This window comes from Geotrypetes seraphini, chromosome 2 (assembly GCF_902459505.1).
Source record: "Geotrypetes seraphini chromosome 2, aGeoSer1.1, whole genome shotgun sequence".
NCBI lineage: Eukaryota > Metazoa > Chordata > Amphibia > Gymnophiona > Dermophiidae > Geotrypetes > Geotrypetes seraphini.
Window position 1 is genome coordinate 293,640,895 of NC_047085.1, and position 25,928 is coordinate 293,666,822.

General features: G+C 43.7%; 1 protein-coding gene across 3 annotated transcripts in view; it reads right to left on the bottom strand.

Moving 5' to 3' along the window:
• Positions 1-16,770, bottom strand: part of CTNND2 (catenin delta 2) — a 1,866,736-nt gene extending 1,849,966 nt beyond the window's left edge. For all 3 annotated transcript variants that reach the window (XM_033929835.1, XM_033929832.1, XM_033929833.1), the window contains exon 1: positions 16,370-16,770. In XM_033929835.1, coding sequence (XP_033785726.1) covers positions 16,370-16,406 — 37 coding nt within the window. In that variant the 5' untranslated portion in view covers positions 16,407-16,770. The remainder of the gene's footprint in view (positions 1-16,369) is intronic.
• Between the last annotated feature and the right edge of the window lie 9,158 nt (positions 16,771-25,928).

The following is a 25,928-nucleotide window of genomic DNA, read 5'->3' on the forward strand; positions in this document are numbered from 1 at the left end:
TTTACTTGAATTGTGGTGTCTTTGATTTTGTCTTTGGGGGTTGCTAGGAAGAATTTTGTTTTGTCTGGGTTTAGTTTTAATCTGTAGGATAGCATCCAAAGTTCTGACTAAGTATGCTTGTGAGGGAGTTAAGGAGTTCTTGAGTGAAACTGGTTAGAGGGATGACTATGGTAATGTCGTCCGCGTAGATAAAGAATTTTAGCTTGAGGCTTTGCAGGAGGTTTCCTAGGGAGGTGAGGTAAATATTGAACAGGGTGGGGGACAGAGGGGAGCCCTGTGGCACACTGCAGGAGTTTTCCCAGGAGTAGGAGAGAGAATCGTTTTTAAATACTCTGTAAGATCTGTAAATGCAGCTGAACATTTTCTATTTACTAGGATAGCCATCCCAGCCTTCTTTCCCACTGCAGGGGCGAAAAAACTATGCCTGACCCACCCCCCTTCCAGCTTGGCCGATTCACTAGCAGATAAGTGAGTTTTCTGAATAAAATATATATCTGCTTCCTGCTGTTTGAAAAAATTGAGTGTTTTTTTCCGCTTAATTGGATGGTTGAGCCCATTGGCATTCAGTGAAAATATTTTAAAGCCATTTAAAGTGATTACTAAATAAACTTTTAATTTTCCTTTGAACACAGAAAATACCAATATTTTCTCCCACATCCAGGAACTCAAACAAAATCCCCTCTCCTCCCTCCCCAACTCCAACCCAATAAGTATCTCATAAACTTGGGTGCACCCATAATGACTAACAACCACAGTCTACTCCTAGGCACTCTAAATCACCTCAAATAATCCCCCACTTAACAAATAAAATTAATTTAATTGTAATTATCTCACATTGAACTAAAAATGCTATTAAGCAATAAAAATACAGCTGAGAAGTATATAATGTAAATAAAATGATTTGTTAAACAATACTCCATTGTAATCTTAAAGTAAAATATGATCATATTCAATGTATATTTCATGTAAATTAATTTATTAAGTAAATAAATAAAGACTTAAAATGCCCCTGTGAAAATGGATATTCCTAAGCAACCCCATATCAACTTTAATTAATAAATCAAAACTTATTGATTAAATAAAAGTAGAACCTCAGTATAAATTAAAGGTACTGATAGGTCCATGCATTCTTGAAAATTTTTAAATAAATAATTAAATTGTTAGTTTTATGTAAATACATTAGAATTAAAACTACTAAAATTTTCTCTTTTCCCCTTAAATGTATAAATGTTTAAATACTAAAATTAACAGTACGAATATAACTTATATTAATTAATTGAAATCTGTCAAATTTATATAAATAGAGTAAACTAAAAATACTAGAATCAGAGAGTTATCAACACTCTTCACTCCTTCAATCAGTTAATTCTTATTCATACCCACCTTTATCAACCTTACACCTATTATCCATTCGTCCTTCCAATTACCACTACCATCCTTTTCATCCATTCATACTTTCACAAGCAGTATTCCTGCCTAAGCCATACACAAGACTTGCAACGCATCCTTCGCTGTTCGAGTTCTTGTTCCTAAGCTGCTCACGTTTTGATAATCATTTAGCTTAGCAAGGCTAGATATAGGGGCAGATATCAGAATATGCAGCTGCAGTGCTCTATCAGTTCTTCCCGAGTGAATAGCAATGAGTCTTCAACTTCACTAAATAGATTAAACTCGACCACCAAATGTATTCTCTGAAAATATCGCCGATGATCCTCCAAACTCTGCCCCGGTACTCAATCCACCCGGGAGGACCAGCTCACAATCCATGCATGGATCTGGAGATCCACCAACACAGTGAACAAACTGCTGCGCAAAGTCACGCACGACAAAGTTCGAGCTCCCAATAAGAAGAAAGACGTCGCTGAGAATTCCACAACTTAAAGAGCTGTTAAGGGCGATCTAATATGCAGCCCACGAGGCACTTCAGTACATACTCGGAAAAAGCTGCCTTCCAGGGAATCGACATCCCCCTTCAATTATTATACAAATTCCAGGAACTCCGGAGCTGTCAGGGCTGCGGTGCTCACAACATCCAACCACCCAGTCTCCTTCACATTATTGTTGTCTGCTGTCTAGAAACCTGCTAACACCTCTTCCCCTCCGGACACCACCAACACATCATCGACAAACACACAGACATTCACTTCTGGGGCATTGAGAGCATGACACTGTTCCCTCTTCATACAGAGAGAATGTGCGCTGAAGTGCCAACCCACTCAATGTCAGCGGTCCTACACTCTGCAAACCAATCAAGAGGCCCAACCACTAAGCATTAAGTATGCATCTGCATCCTTATGACTGCCGCACATGTGCAATGGTTAGAACTCGACCCTAAAAGAAGGAGAGCCCCAGCATTCAAAAAGACACCACGGAGGCAAAATCACTGTGAACTAGGATCATCCAAATCCATGAGTATCTCCTGCAGAGGAGAGCAGAGCACCAATAGGACAACAAAACAATTTGAGGAATAGCAGGGGTAAGTGATGTCACCTCTCAGCATTCCAAGCCTCATTCTGATGGTTCACCATCATTCTGTAGAGTGTTCAGCTCTTCACCATTGAGAGAATAAAAAGAACTTAATTCAAATGGCATATGACTAAGCGATTTAAGACCAAAACAGCAAAGGAAAAATTAATAAACCAGTTTAATACAAAACAAATATCACCAACTTATAATAAAAAAAATAAAGGATAACAAGTAATGAGTTAAAATCACATCCTTATTCTTAGGACATTCCATCTACGTGTTGACTAATGTATTCTTGTAACTTCAACAGATCCTCATAATATATTGTTTTGTTGCAGTGAATGATCTTCATTACTGTAGGGAAAAATAATCCATACAACGCCCCCATTTGTTTCAGCTGGCCTTTGCATAATCAGGGGAAAAAACAGTTTAGAATCCTGCTACTTTATGCTGTTTTTCTCCTTGTCTACCTTTAAAATTTCCAACACTGTGTGAATCTCAGTAACTTGAAAATTACGGGTCTGGGGCCAGTAGCAGTGTTACTTTTCCTGGAAGGGATTCTATGAGCCCTCTCAAATTCTAGACGTGGAGAAAACTTCACAGATAGCACTTTGGGAATAAAGTCCTTCAGGAAACCTACCATATCTTGCCCCTCGATATTTTCAGTAATCTTTCAGGATATTTTCAGGAAGTCCCAGAAGTCTGATATTATTTCTTCTTTCCCGATTTTCTAAATCTTCCAATTTTTTTGTTATGGTAATGATAGATTTATGATCCAGCTGAGACTGGAGAGCTTTGTCTCACAGGCTGAAATTTTCTGCTCACAACTATTCAGTCTGGAATTGGATATTTGTATTTGATGAGTTAAATTTGTCAGTTCTTCCTGAAGTAAAGTTAACTTTAGAGAGTTATCCTGTAACTTTTGAGAGTTATCCTGAAACATCATTTGCACATTTTTCATTCCTTCCATCAGTTGTTCAAGTACCTCCATAGAATCACCTGGTAAAAGCACTTTAGAAGAAGTCACAGGGGTTGGTGTCAATCTTTTGTTTTTCTCCTGAGTAGCAAATGCAGATTCCAAGCTTAGTTGTTTTCCTGAAGCTATCAGAGATCAAATTAGTCAGTCTGAAGGAAATCAGATAGTAATAAATATTCAGTTTGTGTATCCAAGGGAGGAGCTCAGCAGCTACATAGCCATTCCTGTTGCAGCCAAGTTCCAGAATCGGCTTGGGAAACACTTAAAAAGACAAACCAGAGGCGAGAAAGAAGCAACGCTCCTATCCCCTCTGACTACCACTTCCTGCGTCTACTTAAGAAACTAGAATGCTTTGCATTTCAAGATGAGGCCATGAGGTCTAGTCCTAGGAGATCTCACTTCTACACAGAGAGCTGGATCGTCTGAGCAGACAGTTTCCAATTTGCGGGATGTAGAAGATTTTGTTGAGAAAGCTGTATAAACCTTTTTCCTGTCCCAAAAATGAGACACCGACAAAAGAGGAAGATTAGATTTTGTCCATTGAAGCAGAACCCTTACTCTGCTTGCTAACTGAGGACTTCCAGTACCTCTCTGGCTGTTGAGAAATACTACCACTCTGACACTGTCCTAAAAGACTTATCGTCAGGCCGGCAACATGGTCTGAAACTGCTGAAGCACTAGTCTGATCGTTCACAGCTCTAGACGAAAAATGAGCACTTAGTCTCCTCTTGAGACCAGACTCCTTGAACTGAGGATTGAAGGCACTAAACCCTCCAACCTGGCATGCTTGGTGACTATGAGCTAATCCAGCGAATACCATGGTATGTCTTTGAACAGATTGCTCTCGTTGAGCCACCAAACTATGCAGTGATGCTTGAGGAGCCTACTGGATACTACTATTGAAGCCCTGAAATACCGAAAACCACCAGAACACAAGCGACTGCTGAAGCATTCTCACATGAAAGCGAGCCAAAGGTCCCAGTGGAATCAACACCATGGATCTTAGAGCCTGTACAGAATCTCATACTCTTGTTCTTGGTGACTAAAGAAGAAGGTGAATCTGAGACTGTAACCTGTCGCCCCAGCCTCTGGGAAGAAACATTGCCAGATATTTCAATAATTGGCATAGGACAAGAGAGCACCTTGTAAATTTTGAAGACTCACATCCAAAGAATGAAGAAAAGAAATCACCCATTTGTGTTGAGAAATTGACCTGGCTGGAAGACGTCTGAATCAACCAGTCAACCAAGAAAGAATGTACTTGAATCTCCTCTTTGAGAGAAAATACCGCCACCACTACCCTTCATTTTCTAAAATTCTTGTGGAACCGTAACTAGGACAATAGGCATCTGTTAAAACTGATATCGTTGCTCGAGGATAGCCAAGCAAAGATACTGCTGATGCAGTGACATTAGGAAGATGTAAATAAACTCACAGTTTTTGCTTGGAAAAATCTAAGTCTGAGAAACTAATTGACCTGTAAGAGATCCAGCCCCAGTCTGATTAATTCCATTTTTGGGCACTGTTAAGTAACTGGAATAACTACCCTTAGTTTTGAAAGAACTGAAACTAATACCTCGAGTTCCAGTAACACGTAGAGTGTCTCGCAGCAACGCAACCTTTTGGACGCTGAATACACGGTCACCCCAAGAAAGAATCTGAAATGGGAGAAGAGGATTCAAAGTTGCAATCTCTTGACATCATCATGTCCCTGTCTCCATGAGAAAGCCTAAAGTGCTGTCAGAGGAAATCAAGACCCCCTTCAGAGTGAAACACAGAATGTCAGGGAACAGACTAGAGTATAGCTGTAATTTCTGGAAAAAGAAAGTAACTCTCTGTGAAAAATCCAGTGCTGTAAGAAGGAACATGTTAGAATTCTGAAAACAGAACCGTAACGGTGAGAACATAAAAGAACTCCTAGGATTAAGGTGCGGTAACCTCTGCTATCCGGAAACCATAAAATCCAGTATTAACTCCATGCAAGCTTCTCCAAGAATCTACTGCCCTTAACAGGAAGGCGCACTAGGCATAATCTAGAAGGTGAATTCACCGCCCCATGGAAAATGAGCTGCATTTTGACGGCCAGAAGACAAGACTTGCACTCCTAAATAGAACTCCAAGGATGATTCCAACAGCCACATAGAGTTTTCTACCCTGTGGGTTTGGAAAAATAGGAAAGTTGCCCCTGGTTAGAAGTAACCACACAGCCCTTGGCCACCTGAGAATCCAGCATGATAAGCTCAGAAACCTATAAGTCTTGGCACCCTAGACTTATAGAAAGAGTGTTGCCCTCAGGAAAATGAGAAGAGCCATTATTCCCCTAGAGACTGTTCCATTCATGCAGTAATTATTTCTTTTTTTTTTTTTTTTTGTAAATCATTTTTATTAGTAGGAAGGGAACAACAAGATAACAAGGGCAATAAGGACACCAACGTTGTACATACCAAAAATGCAAGAATAAACAGCAATATGAGAGCCAAAACTGCACCCTAGGAAAAGGTCACAGAGAGGGTACAATAACAGTAAAAGTGCCACAGAGGACTAACCTCTGCCAACAATCGGGAACAGGGAAAGAGCTGACAACTGAAACAGAGGAAGAGGAGGCAGACTCAGCCCAACACAGCAGCAATAAAAAAATATATACATAAATACCCCATGGACCCCCCAGAGTGAGCGAAAAGACGCAGACACAAAAACCGTCGTCCCCTGGTACCCCGTCGGCCCCCAACCATTTTTTTTTTTTTAGTAGAACAAACAACAAAAAACAGCCATCCAAATCAGCTCCCCCTACTGGGAGGGCCACTCACCACAACACTCAGCTCCAACCATCCAGAACAACAAACACTCCACAACCATTCCCCCCGATCAAACCCCCCTCATCCCCCACTATACCGGGCAACCAAAGGTAGCTGTAGAAATACATGCCAAAGAGCCTTATAGGCCAGCCTCTCAGGGTTTAATGTATGCCGGTAATGGCGAAGCTAGCCAGATCTGACAGCTGACCCAGCCAACTGTCGACAGGAATTGGCCCATCTTGAGTCCAGTGAAGCAAAATAGTTCGCTTGACCGCCAAAAGAATCAGGTATACAAAACGTCGCTGAGATTCCGTGAGTCCCTGAGTGTCCAGGAAAGATTGGTCACCCAAAAGCAACGTCTTATAATCCCACTCCAAATCCCTCTGCAAGACCAGTCGAAGCTGCGCAAAGGACGTATTCCACAAAGTGAGTTGAGGACATTCCAAAAAGGAATGTAAATGCGTCCCAGGGCTCCTCCCACATTTACTACACAAGTCATCATCCCACAGGCCCATCCTAGCCCCCCGCTGCTTAGTAATATGGACTCTATGAAGAACCCGGAACTGAGTCTCCTGCCAAGCCGCAGACAGCACGAAGACCTGTAGGACCTGAAAAAGCTCCCAGAAGGCATCTGGCGTATAGGAAGTAAAAAGATCACGGTTCCATTGGTCCCGAAATTGAGACAGAAGGCCTGCGGAAGGAACAACTCCAGCTATTTTGTACCAGACAGAGAGCAACCCCATCGAGGCGGGTACGCGCAAAAGATAGTCATCCAGGGGCCCACACAACCACGCCGACCCATGGGCTTGGGAAAGGCTATTGAAATAATGCCGCGCCTGCAAATAAGCACAAAACTGAGTATTTGGGACGGCCCAACGGTCCTGGAATTTCATAAACGAGGCAAAGGCGCCCGAACCCTCATCCAACATCTCATAGAGGGCACCGGCCCCACGAGAAGCCCAAGTTGCAAAAGGGCTGCTGCATTCAAGACCAGATGGAAAAGCCGGATTGCCCATCAACTGCAAGAACGGAGATGCCACTGGTGTTTTGCCTTGAACTCTATGCCACCACCGCCACGCCAAATGGAAGGGCTTCAGAAACCGTAGCTTAGAGGGCAGTCCCCCACTTCCACAGTCACGGGGAGAATACAGCAGATTTAGAAACGTATATGGAGCACACCAATCATTCCGCCACCCCAGAGGGGAGAATCGAGCCGATCGAGAAACCCCCTCATGAATAAAGCGCAGAAGGACCGCCACATTATAAACTCTAATATCTGGTAGGCCAAGAACCCCCTGCCCTTTAGGAAGGGTTAACTTGGCATAACTAATGCGTGCCGAACGAGAACGCCACAAGAAGGTAGTAAAGACAGAACGAAAGCTTACCAATGTCGCATTGCAAAATCCAAAAAGGCACCGTTTGAATCGGGTAAAGAATTTTAGGCAAAAGGATCATCTTAATGAGAGCAGCCCGTCCAAAAAGTGACAAGGGAAGATCCCTCCAAGTATTGCAAAGAAGTCCAATCTTCTTGATGGCGTCCAGGATGTTAGCTTTTATAGAACTCGGGGATCCGGATGTAGATATATACCCAGTTACCGCATAGGTTTTTGTACAGGCGGGATAGGTAATTGCGCTTGCCAAGGCGCCCAGCCAAGGCCCGTAAGAGGCATCACCTCAGACTGTCGCAATTGACCTGAAGGCCCGAAAGACCACCAAAGTTCGTCACCAAGCGAAGAGCGATCGGCAAATGGATGGGAGCCTGGTCGAGAAAAAGTAAGATGTCGTCGGCGAATAGAATGAGGTGACACTCAGTGCGCCCCCACCCGGATCCCGCGCAGATCAGGTACGTATCTTAATGGCCAAGGGCTCCAGGGCCAAGACAAACAGAAGCGGCGAAAGAGGGCAGCCCTGGTGCGTCCCCCGGCAGAGTTCAAAAGTGGACGACAGACCACCATTTATAAGAAGACGGGCCGTGGGCGCGGTATAAAGACCCACAGGAGGGGCCTAAGCTCCTGAGCCTATTCTGATTGGCCCAGGCGCCTTAGGCCACACCAGTAGGCGGGGCTTTGGTACCGCTGGGCCAATCCGGCCCCATTCTTTGGTGGCCTGCATGCCGGATGGACGGGTTTGGCACCCGTCTGTCCGGCCAACAACGAAAAGGTACGGGGAAGGGGGGTGGGGGGTCGTCCGTCGAGGGCAGGAAGGCCTGGGATCCCTCCTGCCCGTAATGTAGTGGGGGGTGGGGGTAGGGGAGTCGCCTGGGCCAGGAGGGCTTGGGCTCCCTCCTGGCCCAAATGTGTCGGGGTGTAGGGGGTCGCCTGGGCCAGGAGGGGTTGGGCTCCCTCCTGGCCCGAACTTGTCGGGGTGTAGGGGGGTCGCGGCTTCAACGGGGCAAGAGGGCTTGGGCTCCCTCTTGTCCAGATCGAGTCGGGGGGGGGGGCGCGGCTTCAAAGGGGCAAGAGGGTTTGGGCTCCCTCTTGCCCCGATGTTGTTTGTGGGGGGGGAGTGATCCATCGCAGCAGGAGAGATGCCTCATCTCCCCTACCGCGATGCCATCACTCCTCTACCGAACTGCCGCGGCATCTCTCCTGCCGTGATGGTTAGGTTTCCGGGCCACTGAACTGATGGCGCCAACGGCCATCAGCTCAGCGGCCCCTTTTTCGGCACTTAGACCTGGTTTTATTTTGTCTAAGTGAAAAAGGTCTAAGTGCCCACTAAACTGTATTGGTTATACCTGTTGTACGGCTAGGTGTAGGTCGGCCCACCTCCCGCCCTTTCCCTGCTCTTTCCCCTCCTCTAAACACACCTCTTTTCTCTCTGTGCGTTTAGAGGCAGGGGAAAGGCCTAAGTTGATTTTAGATATGTCTAAAAACCAGCTTTGGTTATGGGTACTTGGACGATCAGGCTTTTTGATCGTCCCAAGTAGCCATTTAGGACACTTTTTAGAGGTTTTTGTTTTTTTTTAATTATTACCCCCATAATCTTCAATCTATTCAATTGTATACACTATTATAATTTTTTGTTAACCGCATAGAACTTCACGGTCCTATAGTATATAAGCTGATTGCTATGTTATAAATTTGGAGCTCCTTTTTACAAAGGTGCGTTAGGGCCTTAATGCGTAGAATAACGCGCAATAAATTGTCGCTGGCGTTAGTTCTAGAAGTGTAGCGCGGGTTTATTGCGTGCTAAAATGCTGCATGCGCTAAAAACGCTAGCGCACCTTAGTAAAAGGAACCCTTGATTTGTCAATTTAGTTAAATAGCCAAACATTTTAAACACTGATTTATCCCTTTTGATATACTGCACATTCATGGACAAATCCCGATGACCTTCGGTCCTATCATCACTTGACTGTCAAACTTTGATACACAAGCAATTTAACCAATAACTGGAACTGAAGGAAACAGGCTTAACAAACTATAAAACTGGTGTTAAACACAAAAACAAACAAATAAAATCAATACACACAAAAAACAAAAACAAAAAACCCCAGCATATTCTGATATCTATAAAGGTAACTTCAGAATATAAATAGCTATTTGACAAACATCTAAAAAAAAAAAAAAGCCTGATTATTAGGATCAACTTTTATTTATTTACCACCTTTTCATGATGAGATTCACCCAAAGTAGTTTACATTGAATAGTAATCAGGTTCTCTTAAGTGTTTTCCCTGTCTGTCCTGCCAGGCTCACATTCTAACTGTGGTACCTGGGATGGAACTCACAATCTCAGGGTTGCTGGGGCTGCAGCTCTAACCTCTAGGCCACTCTTCCACATCACTTTACCTCCTCTGCTGTGCCCTACAAAGTGGTATAAGCTCTATGGCATCTCTACTTTCTACTCTTGATTGTGCTTCCCTTCATCTGGAATACTTTTATACCCTTCCAAGTCAATAACAATATGCATTCTTCATAGTGGAAATAACTAGTCACTGGTTCTAGATACTGTGATTTCTCACATTGAGGCTAGTCTATTTTTGCTTATAATTACACAGTGTTTTTTTTTCTACTACCTTATCTGTCCTTTCACTAAGCTGCGGTAAAAAGTGGCTTTAGTGTGTTCTGCCATTAGGCAGGTCTTTCCCACATGCTAAGACCATTTATGTTGTGGGGGTAAAAATGGCTTTTTTCTATTTTTTTTTCCCATTAATGACCATAAGCTTATGTTGCCATTAGATCACAAGCAAGAGCTAAGTGGAAATGTCCAATCAGAATGGTGCACAAAAAAGTGTCTTTCAACTCATCTGATATGGCCGAGTTGTTTTGCAGTGCTATAGATTCAGAGCAACGGCATGAACATTTTACTTTAGTCCACTTGTTATTTTAAAGACCATTTGATACCCAAAGACTCCTAAGACTCCTGATGCAGGCCGGATGGCCGAAATATGATCATGTCGAGTCATTGAGTTGCTTTGGATGTTTGAATTGGTTTGGATGAATAAAGATCATTGGATTTATCAGATGAGTTGAAAGACACTTTTTTGTGCACCATTCTGATTGGACATTTCCACTTTGCTCTTGCTTGTTCGATTTTTGTGGAATTGGTTCCCCTGTTTTATTGTGCCATTAAAGCACAGCCATTTTTTTTAAATCACTCTTACCACCACCCATATTGTACATGGTAAGGTTTCCTGCATTATCCATGCGCTAACTATTTAGGTCCTGATTCTATAAAGTCTGCCTAAAGTTAGGCAGTGATTTAGGCACCGAGGCCCAGATTTTTGAACCAGCACCGATTTTCTAGGCACCGACCCATACGTCTGTTAAAAATGCTGTCCAAACATTGTTTTTAACTAAGATTTGAGGCACATACCGGCACCTAGAAAATCAGCACCGGAATTGCACCTACACAGGTACTTTAGGCCACTGAACGCCAAAGCAGTCAAGGCCAACACCAAAAGTGACATTAGGCAGCCTATAATAGGCACCAATCATGCGAAGATAGGTGCCAGAAATGTAGGCTCAAATAAACCCTGGCCCACATTTCCCACACCTATCTTTCATGTCAGTGCAATTCCGAAACCAGCGCCAATGCATGACTGATACACGATTGGCGACTGCTTTTAAGGCAGCTGCCGATATCGGCGCTAGTTCGAGAATCTGGCCTGATTATATAAAACTTAGGCGCCCATTATAGAATCACACTTAGCATCACCTAAGCATGCTTAGGCAGCACTCAGCATCCTAACCTTTAGGCATCCCCAATTTATGCCAGGGTTTTCTATGCCTAAAGTAGGCACTAATATCAAAGTCTAAAGGCACCCGATTTGATTCATAAAGATGTGCCTAATTCAAAAACACACCCATGATCCACCCCTAACCATGCCCACTTTTAGTGTAGGAGCTTTGGGCTAGGCATCTACATTTTATAGAATGAAGTTTTTTGAGTTAGGTGTCTAAATTTCAATTACACTTCCCCCTCCCCATTTGCGGTTTTCCCACTTGCGATTTCACATAATCACAATTTTTTGGGGGGAGGGGGAAAAAAACCCATATTTTTGCCTTCCCCCCAGCATCCCGGCCTTACCTGGTGGTCTAGCGGGCTCTCAGGGCAGTAGCGATCTTCCTACGCTCCTGCCCCATGCAGATCACCAATAGGAAATGGCTGCCGTAGTCTCTCGAGACTATGACGGGAACTCCCTACAGCCATTTCCTATTGGCGATCTACACGGGGCAGGAGTGTAGGAAGATCACTCCTGCCCCGAAAGCCCGCTAGACCATCAGGTAAGGCCGGATGCCAGGGGGAGGGGGAGGCGGTGGTGGGTCAGAGTCGAATATTCACGGTATTTCCCTATTCGCGGTCCGGCTCTGCCCCTATCCCCCGTGAATAATGAGGGAGATATGCAAGTTCAATTAAAGCTGATTGTGAGGTGTTGAGTGGCAGTATAGGCACTGAATAAGCCTATTGCTCAATTAAATTAGGTGCCTGTGTCAGTGCGCATGCCCTCTCAAAAATTTTTATTTTTATTTTTTTATTTTTTTTTAGCTTTAAGATATCAGAGTTACTGAAGGATGCCTGAGCTACCCTCACAATACTCCTTTTTTGCTGCATTAGGTGCATATTAGCACCTAATGCGGTTTAGTAAAAGAGCCCTTTATTTTGTATATACTACCTCAGTGGCTAGAACTCATTGTTCTAGGTAGTTCAAAATTCAGATGTCAAAATAAAATAATAATATCACAATCCAATACAAATTCACAAAGTATCACCCTATGCCTACCTGCCTCCCGAAACACGAGCACAGATTAACCATCATTGCTTACCCTTAACTAAAAAAAACAAACCAATTGACTCCTTAACCTCCCTTTTTTAACCCTTCACTAGTCCAACCCAATCATTTTCCACAATAACTCATGTTTCATACCCCTAGTGTGCTCCTGGTTAGTAGTGACCCTAATTTTTACCTTTTCTTAAATTCCCCATAGTCTCTTCCTGGTGAATAACTTCTGCTAATCCTCTAGGCCTACTGTATAAACTGTATAATCAAAAAAGCCCAGTTTCTGTACTTTATCTTTCACATCCATACTCTTGTACGTTCAAATTTATTCTACAGTACAGTTAGGCAGGACCAGCTACTCTCAGTTCTGAATCCTAAGGTTAAGGGCTTAAACATCCCCTGTACTCCTGTTGCACCCAAAAATCATCCCCTTCTGCCATATTCTATAACACCTGAAACCATTTCACAGCTTTTTCCTAATAACCTAACAAACACGCTACACCTACAGATTGAACTATGGTTATAGCCAGAGTAATCTGAACCACAGTCCTAAAAGGGGCCTCATCTAAAGGCTTCAGTCTACTACCCATTTGTCAGACATTCAGAAAAGCTTTGCATGTAAGTACAGGTGTTCAAATCACAGCTCTCATCCAGAAATACCTCCAATTAACTTGACATTTAAATGGAGTAGCAACCTGCTCTGTTCTAGTTTTCCATAACAATTCTGTCTTTGCTTCATTGCAAATCAAATGTCTATCCTCAATCCAACCTATTAATTCATTCAAAGTATTGTTCAGATGAACCATTGCTCTGGAAATATCTTTTCCGACTGGAACCACTCTCATTCATAGGGGAAATCCTGAAAACCCGACTGGATTGTGGCCCTCGAGGAGGGACTTTGACACCCCTGCGGGGTTGTCATTTGTATGTATATATACCCTATTAGGTCCAAAGACTGGAGCAGCCCCCACCCCTTAGTGGTCTCATAAAATATTACAAAGCAATAAAGACAGTGTCAACACTTGAGACACCTCACTTCTTGCAGTCTAGACAGCTACCCTGTCACCCTAATAAAATAAATAAATATATTTTATCTAGTCAAGCATTACAAAGCACTGTAAAAAGACTGAAATATGAACATGTAACAAATATAATGGAATTCATCTAAAGAAGTCCGAGCTCTCATGATATCCAAACTGACCATTAGAATGGTCAGTGTTGTACAGACCCCTTCTGGGTGTTTTGTTCAGAGAAGAAAGGGAATGAAACATGCAGAGTAATTAATAAAAGATAGTTTGATAGCACTGTATAAATTGCAGAAATACACTGGGATTATTTCTTAGTCTACAATATTTTGTAAATTCCTAAATCCATGCTGATATTTTTGGAAGAGAAAATTGTAACCACTAATACCATCATTATGACATCCTACAGTAAGTAATTCATGTCATCTACTTTCATATGTCATTATAAAATGCATTAAGAAAAAAATAATTTGCTGTTCCCATTTTACACATGAACATTTTTGAACATCTCCTTTGTAAAACAAGCAAGTTACATTGTACAGCATGCCAATAAATAAATTAAAAAACTGCTGTGATATGTGGCAAATTATTCAAACAGAATCATGCATACCTGCTTTGGCTCTGAACTAGTTCTGTATTGCCATCGGTCAATTGGCTTTTGATATAAGAGGAATGAAAATGACAAATCCAAAGGTGCTGTTTCAGAAAGGTTTTCTTTCACATTTCTCAAGTGCACTTCAAAAATTCAGCTACGAGATACCCCATATCCTTGTTTTGTTGCACAGCATATGTGAAATCCCCCACTGTGTCTGTAAAACTGCTTTGTAATCCATGATAATCCACATAACTGATCTTCAGAAAGATCATGCCTGCCATTTTAGTCACAACCCAGTGCAACATCATATATTTCCAAAATAATTCTACCTACTGTATTACATACAGCTTCACACATACACTACTGACTAGCCCTTTTCTGTGTCTCATGCATGAAAGCTGCACATACTGTATTTCAAAAGGTAAAACGCAACCTCAACATCTACTGCAAGCCCTTAGATTCGAGTACCTTTAAAAATACATATTTTTCTAGGACAAATGTTTGCATGAAGACTTTATACAGATGGAGGACTAAAACTGGTGTCGACAGAGCCTGAAATAGCCTTCCTTGGGCAACCCCTATTCATGGACAGTTTAATAATCGCCAAGTAAAATCTCATAATTGCAAAATTTTAACTGTTAAAGCCTCCTACATTTCTGACTTAGAATATAGACCCACCAAAAGCTATTTCATGACCCCACATCTGTCAGAATATAATTCTCAAAGTATATAATTTGCTCTTTTGTAATGATACCTAGGCTGATATATTTGCTAAATTTGGTAAGCCTTTTTTTTCCTGTATGTCTATAGAAAAGGGGGTGGGGGAGGTAATAGAGAAGCATGTTAACAACATGAGGAATTCCAATATTATGAGTAAACGGCAATAATTAGAAATGAACGCCTAAACTTTATCTTCTTCAGGTGACCCAGATATTGCAGCTGCTGAGCTTAAATATTTAACGTATAGATTTGGATGTCAATAACTGGTAGCCATTCAGAAACAAGATTTAGATTCAGGACTACAACACAGGAATGTATACCAAGCAACTATTTCGATGTGCTGTATTTCTTCACCCTAAATCTAACAAGAATCCATTATTATACCAAAAACCAACAGAAACTCTTGCTATTTTTCAGAGGCAGAGTTTAGGACACTCAACGAATAGGCACTTGAATGCATTAATACTAATGACATCATAAATTAAACAGGCTTGAAATGTAAAGTTGTGTTCCCACTGCCCTACCCCCACCCCACTCCCAATTTTACAAAATCATATCAGAAAAGGCTTCTCTCTTTGCAAATAGCCCCAGTTCCTAAAAGCTTAAAAGATAGCAGTTTGCTAAAAGCCTATGGGGGTTCTCTCTTTTGGAATTGAAACAGACTAACTTCGCTCGAAGAAACCAAACAGGTTCATCAAAAAAATTTTGGGGAACCAAGGCTACCGCAGTAGCGTAAAAGCCAACAATAAAGCGAACCAAGTATGAAGCAGATTGCACATAGCATTTACTTTAACTGGTTCTGTGCACCCCACCCCCCTCCCTTCCTTCCCTGTCTGAAGCTAACTTGACACATGCCAAGATGATGCTTTCCGTTCTGCAAGGCTATTTCTATTCCTTCTTGGCCACAGGGTAATAATACCAGACAGCAGATACACACAGCGCATCTCCTTTTAGATCAAGTTCAGTTATACTAAGGCAATCGATGCAAACACATTACGTTAAGAATAAGGTAAGAGCGAACAGCAACGACCAAAAAAAAAAAAATGAGCGATAGAAAATCTGCTTCCTTTCCCGTCATTAATTATGGATCAGACAAATATCAGATTGCACATCCTACGGTCTTACACACAGGCACAGAAAAAAATCGAAAGCTACAGACTCGAGACATGTCCCCTTCGTAAAACACTGAACAACTGTGACTGAACCGGCAGGATTTCCCCCCCCCCCCCCCCCCAACAGAGCGCGAGGAAATCGCCCCAGTTTCCAGCTGGCTATATTTAGAAGGCAGAGGCTTCCAGAGGTGCCGGCTGAGCCTTTCCATTGTGCTCTACGAGCGACACGGCCGTGACATTGAGCCGAAGCGCTCAGGACTAAGGGCAAGTGCAATCCCGGTTGCCTCTCGTCGCTTCCTTCCCTCACCCCCCCCCCCCCCCCATTGCTTTTTATTCCACCGGTTCTGGCGATCAGCGCTGGGGCGAGAATGGAAGAACAAACACATCCTGGAGTGAACACAAAAATCCTCCTCCCACGGGTGGCCCCTGTTTGAGCACGGCGGACTCCAAGCACTTACCGGGAGGCGTCGAAGCGGCTGGCTTGCTGGCGAGCATGCAAAAGCCCCGGCGCTGCCGGCGGGCGAGCTGGGCGCTGGGCGGGGGTCGCCGGGCTTCAGTGCAAGAGCCTGACCTTGTCAAAGCGCAGCATCCTCCTCTCGCCCTCGCCCGCGCTCCGGGGTAAGTGCCAGGCGGCGGCGGCGGCGGAACCTGAACCTGCTGCACCTGCACCCGCGCGAGCCCCCTCGGGCGCCTTTGCTTTCCTTTGCGCTCCGCCTGCTGGCTCCGGCTGCTCGGCGTAGCCACGGTGCACGCAGGCGGCGGGGATGGAGGCGAGAGCGAACAGACGCGGCGCAACTGCAGCTGAAGCGACGGCGGCTGCCGAAGCTGAGGAGGAGGAGGAGGCGGTGGCTGCTGCTGCTGCTGCTTTTCCGCCGGCGCGCGCACCGGCTCCGCCTCCTCCTCCCCCTCCCCCACCCCCACCACCACCTCTCGCGCGTCCGAGCACCTGCTTGCCCAGGGGCGAGGTTCGAGGACCAAAGGCTGTAGAGCTGGTTCCTACCAGAGCGGGGGGGAGGGGGGAGGCTGTAGAGTCCACAGGTGGAATTTGATGGGCGAAAGGAAAACAAAGATGGGGGTAAAGGTGTGCGTGTGAGGCGGGGGGGAGGGAGGGGGGGATGAGATTCTAGAAAAATGAACGATGTTGCGTACGAGAGCACAAGGGGCGAGGGCGCCAGATTTGGGAGAGTTCTTGTTATTACTGCCCTAGAATAAGTAAGGAGAAATAAAATCTGATGGGGGCGAGTAGTGGGAAAAAGCACTAGCAAAACTGTTGTTTGCGTGGTAAAAACCCAGTTGTTGTGTTTTAATAATATTATTTTATATGAATAATAATAAGAACAACATTGTCGTTATTATTATCCGGACTTTTCTCGTATTCTTCGCCTTTCTTTTTTTCTCTGAGTTAGCATTGCTATAGGCAGCGGAATTGGGTGGGCCACGATCTTACCAATATTTTGCCAGTCACAAGCTTATCAACTAGAGAACCTGGGAACAGGGCCGTAGATTGGTTTGTCTGCCTCCTTAACCAGGAAGTATTCCATCCCCTTCCCCCGCATTTTGTACTTCTTTAGTCTGTACACCAAGCTGGCACCCATCCTTCCCTCCACCCCTCTTTTCTTTTACAAACCTTGTACATTTCTTTTTAGATTTGATAGATCTGCGATACATACTAGTGACTCTAAAAAGACCACCTTTTTTTCAGCTTCATTAAAGGACCCTTTTACTAAGCTGTGCTAAAAAGTGTCCTGCACCATTATTAGTGCTTGGGTTTCTTGTGCACTGAGGCCACTTTTAGCATGGCGGTAAAATGGCTGCATTTTCCATTTTCTGAATGGCAATGCACTAATTTTCCAATTAGCATGTGGCCATTAATGGGTGAGCCCTTACTGCCACCTATTTGTAGGTAGTAGGGCTTCCTGCTAACTTCGTGTTAATCAGTCAGCAGGGGACAGTTTGCCTGAACTAACCAATTAGCACATGCCACACCTACTGTCTGTCACCAAATATGCCTCCCCCTGTGCTAAAAAATAAAATCAATTTTTTAGTGTGTGGGTAGAGAGCCATAATTACAAAACGACCAAAGGATGCCTGAGTGTGTCTCCCACATTAGTGCTTACTGAGCTTAGTAAAAGGACCCCAAAATTTGGCAGTATGTTCTTTCTTTATATAGGCTGCCAGATTAATAAATTATTCACAAATGCAGAAATTACTTTACAGGAGAATATGTCAGTTTTGGATGCCCATTAAACAATATTTGAAGTGTTAATATTTACATACATTATTGTTTTGGCTGACATTTTCAATGCTTGTCTAGAGTTGGGAGTGGTACTGGAGGACTGGAGAAGGGCAGATGTCATCCCTCTCCACAAAAGTGGCAGTAAGGAAGAGGTAGGAAACTATAGGTCACTAAGGGCTAGATTCATTAAGCAAACCGATCGTGTACCGATTGGTTTGTGACCCGATTTCCCTCCGACCCGATTCACTAACCTCGTGGCCGATCATCTCTGATCCGATCCGCGCATGCAAATGAGGAGAAACAGCATGTAAAGTAGGAAGGGCCGCAATTCACTAATAAAAAGCAGGCACACCGACTGGGCTGGCCGATGCAAAAACAAGCGACTGCTCAGGACCAGTCGCTTGTGTAAAAACCCTGCTCTCTGCCCCAATCTCCTGCTCCTGTATGCCCCAATCTCCTGCTCTGGCCGCCCTGCTCTTGCCCCGAATCTCTCCTGCCACCCCAACTCTCCTGCCCTTCCCTGCACTGCGATCCCATGGTTTTAACCCGCGGGTTAAAACCACAGGCTTGCAAAAAAAGTTTAAAAAAAAAAAGATTTTGTGCTGCTCTGCCGGGCTCGGAGGGCCAGCGCATGCGCACACCATCTACAGATGGTCTGCACATGCGTCGGGATCGCTAGAGAGCAATCCTGGCAGTCGGTTGGGACGTGATTCCGATCACTTTCATTTACATGAGGGTAATTCGTGAATCAGCCCCTCGGACACAGATCGGATCGGATTAGAGAGTTGCACGGGAACAGAAATCCCACCCATCCCCGCCCGTCCCCGCCAGGATCCTCTCCGTCCCCACTCATCCCCGCCAGGATCCTTTCCATCCCCACCTGTCCCCGCCAGGATCCTCTCCGTCCCCATAAAAAGCAGCAATTACTTCTGACAGGATCATCAATTCCACAGTTTCTTTTGTGTTTGCGCTGCTGTTTTCCTTGTGGAATCTCTTTGGTGGAACCCTTTTTTTGTTTTCTGTTCAGGTAATTAACTTATAAACCCCCTCTTTTACTAAGGCTGACGTGTCCATTATATTATATGGATGAACCCTGTTTCCAAAGCCTTCCATCCCCTTGGGAGTCCCATTGACTAGAGGGGGGGATCCCGTGAGAGTCCCGTGGGCCAGAGGGGGGTCCCTGTGGGAGTCCCTTGGGTTAGGGGGAATTTCCACAGGACCCCCACAGGACCCGCGGGATTCCCGCGATCCCCGTTCCCGTGCAGACCTCTAGATTGGATCCCTCATGGATTGTATCCAATCCGTGCCCTTAGTAAACCTAGCCCTAAGTCTGATCGCTGTGGTGAGTAAATTAATAGAAATAAACTGAGTGCCAAAGTGACCAACTAGGTTAGGAACTGATTGAGTGGAAGGCAACAAAGGGTAATGGTAAATGGAGCTCACTCTGAGGAAAGGGATGTTACTGGCGGTGTACATCAAAATTCAATTCTTGGGACTGTTCATTTTAACATTTCTGTAAGTGATATTGCTGAAGGGCTGTCTGGTAAGGTTTGCCTCTTTGTGGATTATGTTAAAATATGCAACAGGGTAGGCACACCTGAAGTGTGGATCACATGAGGAAGGACCTAGTGAAGCTTGAAGAATGGTCCAAAATTTGGCAGTTAAAGCTAAGACATGCAGAATTTGAGCTGCAAGAACCCAAGGGGACAATACCGTATAGGGGTGAAGAACTTTGGTGCACAAAAGAGGAACTAAACTTGGGTGTAATAATATGTAATGATCTTAAGGTAGCCAAGCAGAAAAGGCAACAGCAAAAGCTAGAAAGATGCTTGGGTGCATAGGGAGAAGAATGGCCATTAGGAAAAAGGAGATGGACATAAGGGTTACCATTCTGGGACAGTCCAAAGGTCCATCAAGCCCAGAATCCTGTTTCTCTAACAGTGGCCAACCCAAGTCACATGTACTGTACCTAGCAACATCCCATGGAGAAAACCAGATTTTATGCTGCTTATCCTAGGAATAAGCAGTGGATTTCCTTGTCATCTTAATAATGGCTTATGAACTTCTCTTTTGAGAATTTATCCAAATCTTTTTTAAACGCTGATAACCTGTTTCATTATATTCTCCAGCAACAAATTCCCAGAGTTTAATTTACCATCGAGTGATGAAATATTTTCTTCTACTTGTTTTAAATCAACGACTTAGTAGTTTCATCACATGCTGTCCTAGTCCTAGTATTTTTGAAAAGAGTAAACCAGTTTTTCGTATCTAATCATTTCACACCACTCAGTATTTTATAGACCTCTATCATATCTCACCTAAGTCGTCTCTTCTCCAAGCTGAACAGCCCTAGCCACTTTAGTCTTTCCTCATAGGGAAGTCTTTGCAACCCTTTTATCAGTTTTGTGCTCTTCTCTGTATCTTTTCTAATTCTGCTATATCTTTTTTGAGATACAGCAACCAGAACTGCACACAATATTCGAGGTATGGCCATACCACAGAGCGATGCAAAGTCATGATAACATTTTCATCTTTGTTTTCCATTCCGTTCCTGATAATTCCTAACATTCTATTGATTTTCTTAGTCGCTGCCACACACTTAGCTGAGCACTTCAGCATATCCTCAATGATGACATCCACAGTAGATCCTTTTCCTGGGAGGTGGCTCCTAATGTAGAACCCTGCATCATTTATTTATTTATTTAAGGTATTTAAATACCACCTATAAAAGTTATCTAAGCGGTTTACTCAATTTTCCCTATCTGTCCCAGTGGGCTCACAGTCTACTTAACGTACCTGGGGCAATGGAGGATTGAGTAACATACCCAGGGTCACAGCTATAGTTTGGGTTCCTCTTTCCCACATGCATCACTTTGCACTTGTTCATTTTAAACATCATCTGCCATCTTAATGCCCAGTCTCACAAGGTCCTCTTGCAATTATTCACAATCCTCTTGCAATTTAAAAACTTTATGTCATCAGCTCCTGTTTAAGATTCTGGTAGATCTCATTTAAAATATTGTGTACAATTCTGGAGATCACACCTTCAAAAAGATATAAACAGGAAGGAGTCGGTCCAGAGGAAGGCTCCTAAAATGTTCTGTTAGGCTTCCGTTGCTGGTGTCATGAATGTTGCATAGTTAGTAAGTGATGCAAAGTTATACAAAGCACCTCAGTAATTATGAGCTTAGAGTAAAAACATGCATCTTTGCAAACCTGGTTTCACAAAACCTTTTTGAACATGTCAATAAGATGTAGTGAAAAGTTTTGTAAAAATTTTACAGTACTAGCAAAATTTTATGTACCATTCTTCTACTTGGCTTATTAGTATGGAAGTACTGGTAGAAAAATAGCAAGCACTAAATTGGAAACAGTCCATGGCATCTTCCTCCCATTGGTACATTGGCCTCTTAATGTGACTCCTGTGACAAATTGCAGTTCTTTAATGCAGTCTCTTTGATGAATGTGTAAATTTTAAAACCTCAATTGCTCTTTTTTAAAACATGCCATTTCCCAACTTAACCCCTATGAAAGCTTATCTGTAGGTGAGATTTCTTCTCTATGGTAATCAGCCACTATCTACCCTAAAATTAAGGATCCTTCAAACTTATGCTCTAATTACCAACCAATTACAAATATCTCAATCATTGCAAAAATCCCTGAAAATATTTTCCACACTCAACTACAAGATTTCTTAGATAAAACTAATACTTTACATCCTAACCAAACTGGCTTTAGGAAAAAAAAAATCACAGTACAGAGACTGCATTATTAGGTATTACTACACACATTAAGGGCTCCTTTTACTAAGGTGCGCTAGCGTTTTTAGCGCACGTAAACCATGCGCTAAATGAAAATACTAATGCAAGCTCTACGGAGGCGTTAGCGTTTAGTGTGCAGGGCATTGTAGCGTGCGCTTAGCGCTAAGTGCGCACTACAATGCCCTGCACGCTAAACGCTAATGCCTCCATAGAGCTTGCATTAGTATTTTCGTTTAGCACGTGGTTTGCGCGCGCTAAAAACGCTAGCACACTTTAGTAAAAGGAGCCCTAAGTACCACTTAGCACAATGTAAATCTCTTCTTTTTCTATCATTAGATCTTTTGGCAGTGTTTGACCTTGTAGATCATTCCATTCTCCTATCCAGATTACAAGATATTGGGATCAGAGATGCAGTTCTCAAATGGTTTCATTCATTTCTTATTGACCGTACTTACAATGTTTCTTTTGAAGCAAATACCTCTCAAAACCTTTGTTTCTCTTCTGGTGTCCCTCAGGAATCTACCCTATCACCAACTCTATTTAATATTTTTCTCTCATCATGCTTGACCTTGCTTCAGTCATTAGATTTCACAACATTTGCCTATGCTGACGATATCCAAATATTATCAATCATTGATCCTTCAGATATTGCCAGTATCAATATCATTAACAACAAACTGAAATATCTAACAAATTGGCTCGCTCACAATAAACCTTTTTTTAAAAAAAATATTTTATTAAGTTTCGAAAAAGTTAACAGTGCAATGTATAGATTAATAAACAGATATTAAAGCATGAAAGCACATACAACTTACAAGTATTCATACTTGTATTATCGAGTGGCACATTTCCAGAGGACTTAGGTCAGATTTTGATTACACCGATCGTAAAAAATTCTAAGGAATCTGTCACGCTGACATCAAATTACCAACCTATTGCAAGTATCCCTCTGATGGAGGGCTTGGTTAATTTGGATCTGGTCACATATCTGGACAAATTTAGTATATTGCAGGATAATCAGTCAGGTTTTTGATCAGGCTTTGGCACAGAAACAGTTATTGCCTCATTGTTAGATTTTCTTCTTAGTCTATTTAGTCAAGGTACAAGTGCACTAGTTTTGCAATTAGATTTAAGTAGTGCCATTGATCTAGTCGATCATGTGATCCTGATCGATTGTTTGGAATCAATCGGAATTTCTAGTAATGTTTTAAAATGGTTCTAGGGATTTCTGGGAAAAGATCCTACCGAGTCTATAGTGATGATAAGTTCTCTTGTTGTTGGGTAAACCCCTGTGGAGTCCCTAAGGGTTCCCCTCTATCTCCCACTTTGTTTAATATTTACCTTGCGTCACTGGGGAATTTATTTCAAAGCTTAAAAGTGAAATTCTATATCTATGCTGATGATATCAAAGTTGTTCCCCTTATTGATCTGACACCTAAGATAAAAATCATCTATCTTTTATTTTAAACCAGATTGAATCGTGGATGATTGATTCAAATTGAAACTTAATTCTGAAAAACCCCAATTTTTCCTGGCGAGTCCTAACGACAAAATTAAAGATATGTCATTATTTTTGAATGGTCAGAATTTTCCTATAGACTATTCCATAAACATTTTGGGAGTGACACTGGATCGATATCTCACTCTAGAAGAACATACAGATCTGTTAGTCAGAAAATGTTTCTCGATCTTATGGAAACTCCGAACCATTAAAAATATTTTGATGCAGTATCATTTTGCTTGCTAGTTCAGTCTTCTATATTAAGTATTCTTGACTACTGTAACTTAGGGCTCCTTTTACAAAGGTGTGTTAGAGTCTTAACGCGCAGAATAACGAGCACTAAAATGCCGCATGCGCTAGCCGCTACCATCTCCTCTTGAGCAGGCGGTAGTTTTGCGGGTAGCGTGTGCTATAGCACGCGCTAATCCGGTGCGTGCGCTAAAAATGCTAGCGCACCTTTGTAAAAGGAGTCCTTTATCTTCTTGGGAACTTATAAGAAAACCCTTAAAAGACTTCGAGTTATTCAGAATTCAGCAGTTTGGTTGATTTTTGGTTTGAAAAAATGGGTGCATATTAGTCCCTATTATCAAAAATTACATTGGTTGCTAATGGAGGTAAGAGTTCTTTTTAAATTTGCCTGTATTTGTTTTAAATCAATATGGTTTCTCACATTTCCCTGGACCACTCTAATAGGCCCACAAGCAGAATTCATATGTTTGCTTACCCAACAGTAAATGGCTGTCGTTTTAAAAGATTTCTGGATAGATCTCTAGCTTTTCAGGCAGGCAAAATGAATGACTGGTTGGGCAACATTATTACCTGTGTTTCATCTTACTATACTTTAAGAAAATTAGTAAAAATGCAGCTGTTTGATCGATTTGTAACCTAAGATTTTATTGTTTTTAACTTTTGTTTATTATGTATTTCTGATGACTTATACTCTTCACTGATTGTCCAGTATCTCTTATTATAAACCGCCTAGAACTATCATGGCTTTGGTGGTATATAAGAATAAAATTATTATTATTATTATAATCTGTAATATTAATCTCAACAGATGATGCATATAGACCATCCCTATACCTCGAGTGTTATCTTTCCCCTATGCTTTTCTATTATAAATTGTATTTCTTCCCTTATCCTCCTATATTGTATATTGTTTTATAAGGTTCACGGAAGTTTCGCCCCCCACATTTCGCCCCCAGCAATTCGCCCCTCACATTTCGCCCCCGCACATTTCGCCCCCCGGATGTTTCGCCCCCACACATTTCGCCCCCGCACATTTCGCCCCCCGGATGTTTCGCCCCCACACATTTTGCCCCCGCACATTTCGCCCCCGCACATTTCGCCCCTGATTATGTGTACTGCACATTTCGCATTGGGCTAGTTTAGCGCTGGCCACTGCGGTATTAGCTCCAACGCTCATAGGGGAGCCAGAGAGAGAGAGTCGGGGAGGTGGACCCCGCTTCGGCTCCCGATGTTTAAAAAAAAAAAAAGGGAGGGCGGAAAGGAGCGGTCCGCCCCGCACGGGCGTACCTTCTGCTTGGGAGCGTCGCGCTTTCCCTGCGCCCTGCTTCCCGGCTCTCTCCTCGTGTGGCTGGGGCAGGGTAAAGGGTGGGGGGGGCTGCTTGAGAGGAGTCGCCGCTGGAGAGGAGTCGCGGCGGTAGCCGCGCCGGCGTTTCTGAGCCGGCGACTCCTTCCTCCTAGGGCGCGGGTCGCGTTGGCGCTGCGACAGCGTTCCGGGCCGGCCTCTCCCTCCCCCCCCCCAGGCCAAGGGCCGCAACTCCCTCCTCACATGCCGCGGGCCGCGTGGGGACACACCTGCAGTCCTGATGTTTCCTTTCGGCCCTGCACGTTGTCCGGGCTTTCCGTGCGCGGTGGTGGACCCCGCTTCGGCTCCCGATGTTTAAAAAAAAAAAAAGGGAGGGCGGAAAGGAGCGGTCCGCCCCGCACGGGCGTACCTTCTGCTTGGGAGCGTAGCGCTTTCCCTGCGCCCTGCTTCCCGACTCTCTCCTCGTGTGGCTGGGGCAGGGTAAAGGGTGGGGGGGGCTGCTTGAGAGGAGTCGCCGCTGGAGAGGAGTCGCGGCGGTAGCCGCGCCGGCGTTTCTGAGCCGGCGACTCCTTCCTCCTAGGGCGCGGGTCGCGTTGGCGCTGCGACAGCGTTCCGGGCCGGCCTCTCCCTCCCCCCCCCCCCAGGCCACGGGCCGCAACTCCCTCCTCACATGCCGCGGGCCGCGTGGGGACTGGCGGCCCGGTGGGAAGGGAGACAAAGTTAGAGTGAGAGAGAGAGAACGGAGGAACGCTCAGGGGCGAAATGTGCGGGGGCGAAATGTGTGGGGGCAAAACATCCGGGGGGCGAAATGTGTGGGGGCGAAATGTGTGGGGGCGAAATGTGTCTGGGGGCGAAATGTGGGGGGCGAAATGTGAGGGGCGAATTGCTGGGGGCGAAATGTGGGGGGCGAACCTTCCGGATCCCGTTTTATAACTATTTTGTTGTTTTAATGTTTTATTATTTTTTA